Below are 12,861 nucleotides of genomic sequence, written 5' to 3'. Positions count from 1 at the left end.
TCAACACAAAATCCAATTTCCAAAGTGTATTTATTGCAGTTTAAGGTTTGCTTTTTGGTCACATGTAAACAAGACCTTTGGATTATTAATCTGAATTATTCTCGAAAAATTAAAAAATTAAAAAAATTATTAAATTATTTTTTTTTTACTAGCCGAGTGTTCGGATCAATTTGTGCGCACCAGAACTTATCCCAGGGAGGACTATCACATCAACCCATCGTTATGGTCCCTAATTTAAATTATGAGAAAACTCAAAAGGGGAATCGAACCGTGATGTGTGCCTAACCCACACTTCATGTGCTCGCGCTTACCATTTAGGAACCCATGGGTGGGTATTAAATTAATATTTTTGGGTAGCGTTTCTCAGCAATTAAATATTAGTTAAGGAGGGACAAATTAGTTAAGGAGGTGAGAGGTGAGAGGTGAGAGGTGTTTTCTATTTCAAATAGATTCTTGTGGAAGTAAATTAGCCGTGTGGGATTGTTGGGTTGGTTCCTTTGTGTGGATGACCCACTGCTCTCCTCCACCACCACCAAACTCTCTTTTTAATAATATATAATAACGATCAGTCTTCTTTGTATGAATATTGACAAGTTTGCCCTTTACTCCATTTGATATCTGAAAGCCATGTGTCATGGAGGACGATTAAGGACGGACTTCTCATAGAGATTATAATGCCACACCAATATTTAATTTTAACACTTCAAAATAATGAAATTAAATATGATGTTGGTGTTTCATGTGCAAGAGAAGGCTTCTTTGAATTGGAAAGCGAGAGGACATAATGCATGTGTTGATATTTAATACTCAAATAAATGTAGGGTGGCAACTTAAAATTAAAGTTTTATTTTGCAACCATCGATGGATGGCCGAGTGGTAGCACTTCGGGGTTAAGAGGTTAGTTATCCCTGTGATCTCAAGTTCGAGTCTCTCTGATTGCTAATATTTATGATCACAGACCGTAAGGTCAAAAGTCTTGTTTGGGAAGGAGGGATTATTTGGTGTGCGCAAACTGACCCTGACATACATATATAGGGGGTAGTTCATGGGCTATATATATAATAACAAAGGTTTTTCAAAATATGGGTTAGAAGTTTTGGATTGAACTGATTTCTTACGAGGATGGTCACTATGATGAGAAGATAATCCTCACAAAAAATTAACTCAATTTGAAATTTCTAAATCCATCAAAAGTGATTTATAAATTATTGATAAAAATTAGTAAAAAATCAACGATGCACATTCTAAATCACTTTTAATGGGGTTAGAAATTTTAGATTGGACTGATTTTTTATTTTTTTTTCAGATGAACTTCCCATCATAGAGATCTTTCTCACAAAAAATCAGTTCAATCCAAAACTTCTAACCCATATTTTGAAAATTTATTAATGTTATATTATTTTTACATATGTTTTTTCATATGTCCCTTGATCCGTCATACATATTTTGCATCCATCACTGGCGTGCCATAAGTAAAAGTTGATGTATGAAATTTGAAGTCCTTTTCTCATCTCTACCTAACTTGACAGAGTGACACTTGTGTAGATGCTACTAAATTGTTGTACAAATGACCTTAATGCCAGCCAACCGAAGTTACTGTTTCAATTGGAACCACGGAATACTATATGGGATCTTGAGTTGTGGTTTGATATTGACTTTTAGTTCGGTAGTCAAATTGTCAACAATGGGTTGGTACCCCCCCCCCCCCCCCTCCGTGCCTTTAATCAATTGGAAAATATTGACACGTCAAAATACTCTTTAAGACATCTCTAAAAATGAGAAAAAAATTTAGGGCTCCTCCATTTACTTTTAAAATTACAAGCGGGAACTGCTGGCATCTTCTTATTTGAAATAATTCCGATGATTTTTGTGCTTCTAACTCCATTGAATCCAACGATTTCGATTAGAATCAAATCTATCGTGTTTTTATAGATTTTCAAAACCCTCTACACGATCAAAAACCGATCCATTGTTTTTTTTATAAAAATATCTACACATTTAATTGAACAAATTTACAACAAAAAAATGTGAGAATCTTAATGTTTCTGCTCACAGATTCTTCTTTTGAGCATAAAAATTGTCAAATTTCATTCACAATGAAGATAATCATCAAAGTCTTGTATAAATCATTCATGATAATAAGTAATTTCTTTCAATTTGAGATTTACTTGCTAATATTTGAGACTAATGGGCTAATGGCAAAGATCCTTGTGTCAAGAATGGACATCTTACATGCTTAAAGTTATGTCAAGGCTCACATCTCACATTGTAAATCCCATGTCAATAGTGTACATCTTACGCAGATTAATGATGAAGTAAATATACAACATTAGATTGCATCCATACGTGGTGTTTACATTCAATTTTTTTATATAAAGAAAAAACAAAAATTAAATAAATAAATGAATTGTATTCATTGACTTTATAATCACCAAATACTAACATTCTATCTCATTTCAGGGATTTACCATTAAGGATTTACCAATATTTTTCATATTTTTGAAACATAGAGAATTTTCCGATAAGATTTCAGCCCGATTACTAATGTTGAGTTCTGAAATTTTTTACGAAAAAGACAATATACTGTAAATGAAGAAGAATGAATGCAAAGAGGGATTAATTCATAGGATACCCTTAAAATCAAAGGTAAAAAGTTTTTACTTGAAAATTTTCACTCAGGTAATCCTTTCCTATCCCGAAGAAAAAGATTTATGATTATGATCCCTTGCCACATCAATCGAGTACAGAGTGAAAATTTTCCAAATCAGAAAACCACGACTCATCAGTCAAATTGGATCCTAAAGTGTAGATCAAGTTGTACACTGTTGTGTTCCATTCATAGAAAATGTCATGTAACATGGATTACCAAATTGGCAATCGAACACTCGGTATTGCCCTATAGATTTCACTACCAAAATTATCGACTTCACATTACGAAGCTCAGAGGTGCTCATGTGATGACATTAACCTAACCAAGTTCAAAAGATTAGCCGATTCTTCAACAAATTTATTCATTAAAAATATATATATATATATATCTTAATCTTGAGATTTGAAGGTTTTAGTAGCTAAATGTTGAGGTTTAATGGTAAAATTATTATCCTGTTGTTTGGCAATTAATTTGTTGATTTGACAATTTAATCAACTAGTCCCTTATTCTAGAAATTTTACATCACTTATACCCCTCCAGTGTCAGGTTCCATCCAACCTGTGGGGTTATGCATCAATACTTTTTGAAGTCCTTAGGATCTTTTTCCAGAATCATAACCCATCCTATAAATCAAGTTAAGCAGTTTTGGACTATAGACACTAAAACAGTAAACAGTTACATTTATGAATGAATTACAGACGACAGGGCTTACTTGGATGGATGGACCGACGAAGAGGGGAAAATAAGTCGCCTCCTGACCCTTTCGATTCCAGTTGGTCGTACCTTTTTCACACCCCCAAGAAGATGATAATTGTCATTCTGTGTAGAACATCCATTTTTAAATATATACATACAGATACAGGAAACAATTACCTAATAATACTTTCCTAAGACATCTAGAGAAGGATAGATGATGAATAATATGGATAGGGACGGGATTAACTTCTCGAGCCAGCCCCCCTACTAGCAACCCCGCTGCTGCTGGGCACAGTCAGGCCACGGTCGTACATCCGCTGAATCTCCTCCCTGTACTCCGTCAAGGACTTGTCGGGTATTGTCGGAGTCAGCTCCACCACGTCACCCATCTTTAGCTTACGTTTAAGGTCATTCACCGGCTCGTGGTTCAACCTTGGCCTCAAATCTTCCTTCACTGGGAACTTGTAAGGGGACCCACCTCTCAAGTTCCCACGCCCAGCTCTTTCCAGCAGATCCATCACAGTTGAACTCGCTGGAAACTCCTGCACAGACATCTGCAACACCACCCATGGATGCTCACTTCTTTAGATTTGAATTATTATTAGTCAAATGAATAAATCACAGTGACAGGTGCCAATTATGAACAAAATGTCCTTGTACAAGACCAGAAAAGATACAGATAATGGGAGCATGTGAAAGAAAAGAAAGACAGCACACACCTTCTCGTTCTCCATCATGATGATGAAAACAGGCCCATCTTGGTCACACTGAGGTGTGTACAAGTAGGGGCAATCGTCTGAATGTGAAGGGAACGGGCAGGGAGGCCTAATGAAATCAGCATTACCAAGGGATAAGCAATGGTCTTTGCCCATTATCTCGCAGTGCCAAGTGAGTATCCAACGAGCCCACTCCACCATCTGAAGCACAAAGGAGGAGTGCTTACAGTCACCTTCCTTGTATCTCCAGTGAGCGGCAAATCCAAATTCAGCCTGTGAATGCATCTTCTTTGTTCGTATCTGCACTTCCAATGGAACCATGTCTTCTCCCATCACCACTGTGTGAAGCGATTGGTACCTGTTCATAGAGCTCAAGAGTCAGAGGAAGAGAGGACATGGCAAGCACCATCATTCATCCTGAAGGTTGTACATGACATACCCGTTGAATTTGGGATGGGTTATGTAGTCCTTGAACTTTCCAGGTACTTCAGGCCATAGATGATGGACAATTCTCAGTGCTGCATAACAGTCTTCCTCATTCTCAACTATCAATCGTAGGCCATGGATGTCATGAATTTCATCCATCGTTAGCTTCTTTCTGCAAAATTGTCAACTATCATCTCCCTAATTATGAAATAAATTACATTATATTTTATTGTAAACAAGTAAAGACCAAGGTTGTTAAAAGCACTAAGCGGGGCCTAGACAGTAGACCCCCTTGGGGTCTAGATGGGGCCTAGGAGACAAAAAAAATTCTCTTTTTTTTTTTAGATTTATTAAAAATAATGCAAAAAAAATAAGAAATAGGAAAAAAATAGTGACAAATGTGCAATTGCCAAGGTAACATCAACTAATTAGCAAACTTGCAAGTCAATAATCAATTAAAACCCATAATCCAACAAGTCAACCTACCATTTGCAATTTAAAATCCATCAAGATAACGATTAAGAAAAACATGTAAATAGAGTATCTTCAGTTTTGTTTTCATAGATATCAACTAACTTAACAAAAATCTTCTAATCTGAAGTCAACAATGTTCTCATCCCTCCAATTGACTGGGGGGGATTGTCACCACCATCATCATCGTCGTCTCCCTCCTCCACTTGAAAGTGAGCCCTAGCTTTCAACTTTGAGAAGTCTTAGAAGTATAAATACTAAAAAGATTTTTTTATAAAGCCCTCAAAGTTTTGGTGAATATTTTAGACATCCCTCTGTTTTAAAAAATCTAATAAGACATCCTAGACCATGGTCTTTTTTAAAAGACTAAAGAGAAAAAGATTTTGTTTAAAAATCCTGCTTTAAGCATTGGGCACCCAAGTAGGCTAGGCGGCCGCTTCGGCGCCTAGGCCCCGCTTTTGACAACTATGGTAAAGATATTTATATCATACTTTTAAAAGGTTTCTTTCATTCATGTCAAACACATCAATAAAAAGGTCATAAGCTTGCAATTAATATTAATTGCCAAACTTTATGGGTGATAGATACATTACTTAGAAACATGTCATCAATGACATTGTATTAGTCAAAAAGAAGTATCAACATTCACACTGAAGGGAAGATGTGGCATACTTTAACATTTTGCAGTAAATGCTGTACAAGCTCTTGTGCCGTCCAGATAGGACATGATAAGAAATTGATCCATCCTTGAGAACTCCCTCCAATTTCTCTACAGCAGAAGTGATCATTGCCTCGTCAAAGCACTTCACAAGCCTGGAGGAAAGTTCTTCGTGCAACACTGGGTTGAGGTGCTTGAAGCAAAGGTTTTCTAGCTGTTCCTTCCAACTATAAATTCCAAGACGATTAGCCAAGGGAGCAAATATCTCCAAAGTTTCCTTTGCAAATCTCTGCTGCTTGGCCAATGGCAAAGCCTCGAGTGTCAGCATGTTATGCAGTCGGTCTGCCAGTTTTATGAGAACAGCTCTGGCATCTGCCATTGCAAGGAACATGGTGTGCATGCGATCTGCCTCAACAGTTTTGTCTGCAGTATTGTTCTCGCGAGCAAGCTTGCTCAACTGGCTTAGCTTTGATACCTACATAAATATCAGACATTATTGAAACTTAAACCCTTGAACCATGTGGTCAAAACCACTATCCAAAATAATACTGTCAAACTTAAAGGTCTGTCATATCTAACCCTTTAAAAACTAGTTTCTAGGTTTGAGAGACCTGCAATTTCCTTCTCAAAAGCCACCCTCATCTGAAATAATCAATAGCCCTACCCATCACTATAAGCCTTGATTCTCACTAGGTGTTTCTAGTAGCACAACTTCAAATACCTCTTGATATCAAAACACCCTACTAGGTATGCAATGTTCGTTGTTTCTATTTATTCTGAATGTAGAAATACTGAAATAGGAGGGAAAATGGCAAGAAAAATTTTATTCATGCACCCATCCGAAAGGCTGACACTATACAAGCTTATTTAAGGATACCTGAAGCAGGGAAGAAAAATATTGAGTTTTCTATAAAATCTTAAACTAAGGGATCTTCAGAATACCCGAGGAGGAATATTCTGGGATCAAGGTGTAAAGACTCAATAAATTTTGTAAATGATAGCGCACAACAAGGTAGGTTTGGCCCAAACTAACATCATTCTTCTCCTCTTCTTCCGTTGGGTTGGAACTTCGAATAGTCCCTATTGTCGCACACGGGGACTGGTCCCATCCCAAAGGGTATGGGAATACCCTGTGATATAATAATAATAAAAAAATTGAAAATATGAGAAAAATTAGAACTCTTCAATTCATTCATATGTCCTAAATTATAAGAAAATCCACTATATGTTGTTGTCATGTATGCAATAGTGCAAGCACTTCCCCAACTAATGCACCGTAAACTCTTCACCAAATCCACGAACAGCTAAAGCGTAGACATGAAAGTGGCATCTATGAAACAAAAGATGCCTTCTGTCAAGAAGACATCACAGATCATCTTAATCAACCGATGAAAAAGTCATAAAGATCTTAACACAAAATTGTGTGTGGGTCTATGTGTGAGTGTGAGTGTGTGTGGTGGGGGTGTGTCCGCTCAAGGAGGAGTGCTGTAGCGACTATTAATAGTAAGGAACTTTCAGGGCATATATTTGTTGGTGGTCCACTCTTAAATTAGAAAGAATAGAATGATACTTTGTTCATAGCAGATCGGTCCAGTACAAAAGCTCCATGTTCATACAAGTTATCTACCTATTCATCCCAATAACAGTTGTGAGGCAAACAATTGAATACCAATATCTTTTTTTCATAGAGAAAACAAGCTCTCTATCAAGCTGGATTTAAAACTGTGCAACATTAACAAAAACAGCCGTACAATATAAAATAATGGTATCAAGTAGATGCAAACACACATACCCCTTCAACTAAATCCGCAACTCCAGACCCAAACGTTCTGCCAATATAATCACAACTCGTAAAAGAATCGTCAAGTGTGTCATGCAGCAGACCTGCCGCGACTACTGTAGAATTAGCACCAATGTTTGCGAGCAAAACCGCTGTTTCCACACAATGGTGCAGATACATATCCCCACTCACCCGCATCTACAACAAAAGCAAAATAATAATAAAAACTTCTCAAACCAACAAACCAGAATTCCCACATCGATAATTTCACCAATCAAAACTAGAATTATACCTGCCCTCTATGAGCTTTCTCAGCTTCATAAAACGCTTTAACAACGAATTCTTCATAGAAGATTTTATGCCTCAATTGGGCACCCAAAAGCAATTCTTTGGCATTCTGCTCGCAATTCGTCTCCATTAACTTATCTTCCATCTCAAAGGTAAATTCATCAACAAGAGCTGTGTCTCTAATGGATGAATCTACATCAATCCCAGAACCTGGCATCGGAAAACTTGGCGAATCATAGTCAAGACAAGAACCCAGAGAATTTCGTACGAAACCATTAAACAACCGATCTCCGCCAACCCTAAAAGAACTCGATAAATCCCTGTTTCGCTCATAGGGTATTCTCATGGGTGGGCTTCTTGAAGAACCAACACTACTGCAAGAAACAGGTCCTTGGAAAACCGACACAGGGCTTTGGTCTCTACCTTTGTGCGAAGAGTAGCCGAAGGAGCTACTCAATTCCTCGCCTCTATCATGCCAGAGAGATCCCAACTCATCGCCCCCACCAGTGAAGCTCGATGACGAAGCGTGCTTTACTGATGGAGAAGAGAACAAGCATGAAAGACCGCCAATTATTGGTTTTTGAGACGACGATGCAGATGAGGACGATGAAGACGACGGAGGACGAGGGTTCAATTCGAAGTCGGTAGACGACGCGTGAGAATTGATCTGGCAAGGATGAGGAGTCGAGCAGACGCTACTGGGTGGGCTCGCGTAGATCGCCATCAATTGAACTGGCATGGCCGACACTTCAAATTCACAATTGTTCCTCTTTTACAGGTTCTTTGCAGATCGAATTACAGATCAGGTGTTCATGAACACTAGAATTCGAAAAAAAAATTAAAAACCCTAATTTAATGCCAAAGAACCCCAAACGAATCAACAATATTTTCAAATATACCCAAAATATATATAATTACAGAGAAATGAAAAAAGGGAAGAAACCTAATAAGCTATTTACAGATTTACAGAAATCAAAACTAAAGATTGGATCTTGTTGCGGTACAAAACAAAACCCTAACTTCTGAGAAAGATAAAAGCTTTGAAGAAAGAATAGAAAAAACCCTAACCCTAATTGTCAGAAAGAGGGTCAAAAGAGGTCCAAGAAAGCTTGAGAGAAGAATTTCGCTATCATTTTGTTTTCTGTCTCTGCGATCGAACCTTAAGAGACAGCTTTCGTTGCTTTTTCTTTCTTTGTCTTTGCAATTGAACCTCTCTTCTCTGCTCTTCTCTGTCTTCCTTATTTACCAGACAAATCACAAGTAAAATTACAAAACTATCCTTTATTTTGGAATTTGTACTACTCTTCAGATCTTCGAGAATATTTGACAAATCCATCCAGCATTCGTAATAATGACATGAACTCACTCTACTTTACAAATAAAATGACATAAATACCCTCATCTTCAAATCCTAGAGTCTACTTAGAGCTGTCAATGGATCATGTTCGAATCAATGTCGATTAGGTATCAATCCGATAATACTTGAATCAATGTCGATTAGGTATCAATCCGATAATACTTGAATAGAGTTCGGATCAATTTGATGTACAAAATATAAATAAACATCATATATTTAAATAAATATATAATATATTTTTTAATATTTTATCGAATCGGGACATGATCGATACAGATCCGTTACAATAGTTAGAATGGAATCTTATCAAATCGGATCCTTCTTAAAATCTAAATCACTATTCCAAACCCAAAGTTATAGGATCAAAACGGATTGGATTTTGGGTATGATCTGATCCATTGACAATCTTAAATTTGTAAATTTCAACCTTCAAACCTCATATGGCAAGATAAATCATTTAGCTTGGTCAAAGTTAGAAGACTATGGTCGAGGGAGTCATGTTATAAATTTGAAAATACGATAGACTACCTCAAATATTCAATAAAACATTTGGAAGACACATGTCCAAATCACTAGAATTGATGCTTTCCCGACACGGAAATTATTATTTCGTGTAATGACTTACTAACACCCCATTCTGACACACGCCTTTGTCACAGAACCACTGATCATTTGCCTCAGGATACACATATCCATAAAATTTTATTGTATATCCCGAGGTAAATGAACTACGATTCTGTGATGGGAACTATCATTTCTCACGTTTCACTTATTAATAATTATTATAATAGAAAATGTATCCTTAAGTTAGAAGGATTTTATTTTATATTTAACATAAAGGATGATTTTGAACAAACTCTTCTAGATTTTGATGTATTTGAGTGGAAAACATACCCTTGACCTCTGTATCTCCCAAGAGACTGAGAGAAAATGACGTAAATACCGTCATCTTCAACCTCTTCTCTAAAAATTTAATTTAATTTTCTTCGAAACACTATCATGATCATCTCCAACTCTAAGTAAAATTGCCCTTTTCTTCACCTCAAGTGTAAGAGAGGATTTTTGGGATAGTTGAAAGCCATGAAATTTTGATAAAAAGTTGTAAGAATTCCCATAAAAAAAATTCAAGAAATCTTTCTTTGATGTTAAAGATGATGGTATTTAGGTCATTTTACTTATCTCTCAAAGAAGACCAAGGTCAAGTCTGTATGCCATTAGTTTGGGAACATAAAATATAAAGAGGAATGCCTACCTCATTCATTAAATTATTAAATATTAATTTAATCATGCTTTATTCGGATAAGTACTTAAACAAATGTAGAATATAATCTTACATTCGGATAAATCTTAATGTCAAAATGATGGGAAAGCTTGGCTATATGTTCATTGTATCCATTATTGTCTTTTGCGTATTATTAAAGCTGGACAAGTGGGCTCCATACTTTTATTTATATATATATATATATATATTATATATATATATATATATATATATATATATAGATATTTTCTTTTTCTTACTCTAAAGTGTAAACTTGATTGCTGGCTTGAAATTGGAATTTTTCCATACTTTGAAATATCCACTCTATTTTTGTTGAATTTTCTGAAATAAAATTTTAAAGTAATAACTTTACAATAGCGATAGATAATTTAAAAAAGAATCGTGATAATCTAACGCCCCTCTCTAACATACATCCCCATCACCGTAGATCATTTGCCTCGGGATAAATAAGAAAAAAATTTATGATTTTACGTATCCCGATGCTAATTATATATGATTTTATGATGGGGGGCATAAGAGAGTCTATGTCAGAGAGGGGCGTCAGAAAATTATTAAAAACAACCCTGTTTATTATACCTTAAAAGCCAATAATAGTAAAGAGTCTCATTTGATTTTCAATTTTTTTATTTTAAATTAGACATCTAGCCACCAACATATTGTGTTAAATCAAAGATTGGTGATTTTCTAACTCGAAAAATTTCATCCGATATGTACACAGCTGATGTGGCAAGAGCACAAAACTATAAATCTTTTTCTTCGTGTTACACAAGGAAAACGATCAATGGTTCTATGCTCTTGCCATGTTAGTCACTTACAAATCGAGCGAAAATTTCAAGTTAGAAAATCATTGGTGTAAATCAAATATCGTGTTAAATGCAATCTTGACGTTAACACGTTTTGAAAACACTAGATATTAGATAATACGCCTGAATTTGATGAGAAGGCACACATGTGCGCCACATCATCCATTGAAATCACCACTCGATGTTTTGGGAATATTTGAGATACGATTGGATATATTACCAATAAAATGACCTAAATACCTTCACCTTCAACGTATGTCCAAACCTTCTATTTTATTTTTTCATTTTTCTACCTCTCAGATTTTTTGGGAAAATTTCACCTTAAGATACACTTTATTCTTGAGGTTTGAAGGAAATGAGATCTTAATGAGTGCAAGATCGAATCTAAACAACTTTTTATAGGAGATACACATTGGGGGAAGTGTTTTGTTCCCTATGTATATATAAAAAGGTGGCATGTGCAAACGCACATGTATGAAAGGGGCTTATTTATAATTAGAATATTGATAAAAGGGTTTCTTGAAGATTACATAGTAAAAAAAAGAGGATAATTTTATGATTTTGAAAATTAAGAAACGTTATTACACAGTCGTGGGTTACAACTATCTTTGTTTTACACCATGATCACTCGTATTTTGGTGTCAAAGCACTTCTACTATGCCTTCTCTTATTATAATAGTAAAGATATAAATATATTTTGGGAAGTAAGGAAATCAACGGTCCAAAATACAAATTGAAGCAAGGGTATTTTTCATTAATTTTTATTAGTGCCTCATAGAAGATGGTTAATGGAAGGTGATCCAGTACCAAATTTGGAAAAATGTTGATTTAGCGAGTCAATTTAAATTTGTTTGAGTACAAAGTTGTTGTTTCGTTAACATAAAATTTTGATGCCCTCACTATAAAAATTCGTTGTTATGCACAATTCACTCTCTCCATGACATCCAATCTAGGGGTGTCAATAGGTCAGGTCTGTTTCAATTCCTAAGATTCCCATAACAAAAATCATTATATATATATATATATATATATATATATATATATTATTCTTGTCGATTCTAACATAAGTGGAACCAGGCCAAGAATCACGGATACTTGTCGATCATGTTTTCTAAGAATCAAATTTTTAAATATTTATATATTATCTACAAAGTATCAACTTAATTATAATATTTTTTTTGGATAAAGATATGAGTTAATGTTTTTTTTCTTTTCTTTCATAACATCATTGTTAGAAAAAAAAACTTTTAGAAGAGTTGACACATTTTTAAGTTTCAATGCATAATTTATATGAAAAATTAAATTTTTATATATAATATATTAAGTTTGAAATAGGAAAATCTTAAATCATGTATGGTATAAAAATAAATTAGTTCGGAATGGTCATGGGAATCCATTGGGTTTTCCAATGGGTTCAGTTCCATATTAGACCCGACTTGAATATGTTCGAATAAACAATGAAATCGAACACATGGTTTTTGATTCGGTTCAATTTCGATTAAATAGGTACCCATTCATGCTCCTGATCCAAATCTCTCTCTCTCACTCGCTAGATTTCTAGCTTTTGGGTTTAGGAATTTATATGATCCTAATCATAATTGTAAACCATGGGGACCATTTTAGTCATGTCACGTGATGGGAACACGTGTCATAAAAGAATGGTAGGATCCACTAAGAATCGATGGGTCAAAGTTCAGTCAAATTAGTGAGTAGAAAATGATTGAGCTCTTTGCT

General features: G+C 35.3%; 1 protein-coding gene across 1 annotated transcript; it reads right to left on the bottom strand.

The window, feature by feature from the left end:
• Window positions 1-3,276: 3,276 nt before the first annotated feature.
• LOC147388426 (putative GTP diphosphokinase RSH2, chloroplastic) lies at window positions 3,277-8,914 on the bottom strand. Its single transcript, XM_086417868.1, has 6 exons — window positions 7,690-8,914; window positions 7,410-7,595; window positions 5,632-6,092; window positions 4,502-4,660; window positions 4,066-4,420; window positions 3,277-3,900 (listed from the first exon to the last, which is right to left on the bottom strand). The coding sequence occupies exons 1-6, from the start codon at window positions 8,422-8,424 to the stop codon at window positions 3,589-3,591; spliced, it is 2,208 nt and encodes a 735-aa protein (XP_086273994.1). The 5' UTR covers window positions 8,425-8,914; the 3' UTR covers window positions 3,277-3,588.
• Window positions 8,915-12,861: the final 3,947 nt, after the last annotated feature.

This window comes from Akebia trifoliata, chromosome 12 (assembly GCF_017979445.1).
Source record: "Akebia trifoliata isolate Shusen 1 chromosome 12, ASM1797944v1, whole genome shotgun sequence".
Taxonomy (NCBI): Eukaryota; Viridiplantae; Streptophyta; class Magnoliopsida; order Ranunculales; family Lardizabalaceae; genus Akebia; species Akebia trifoliata.
Note: the sequence above shows the minus strand (reverse complement) of the source record. Positions and strands in the feature narration are given on the sequence as shown.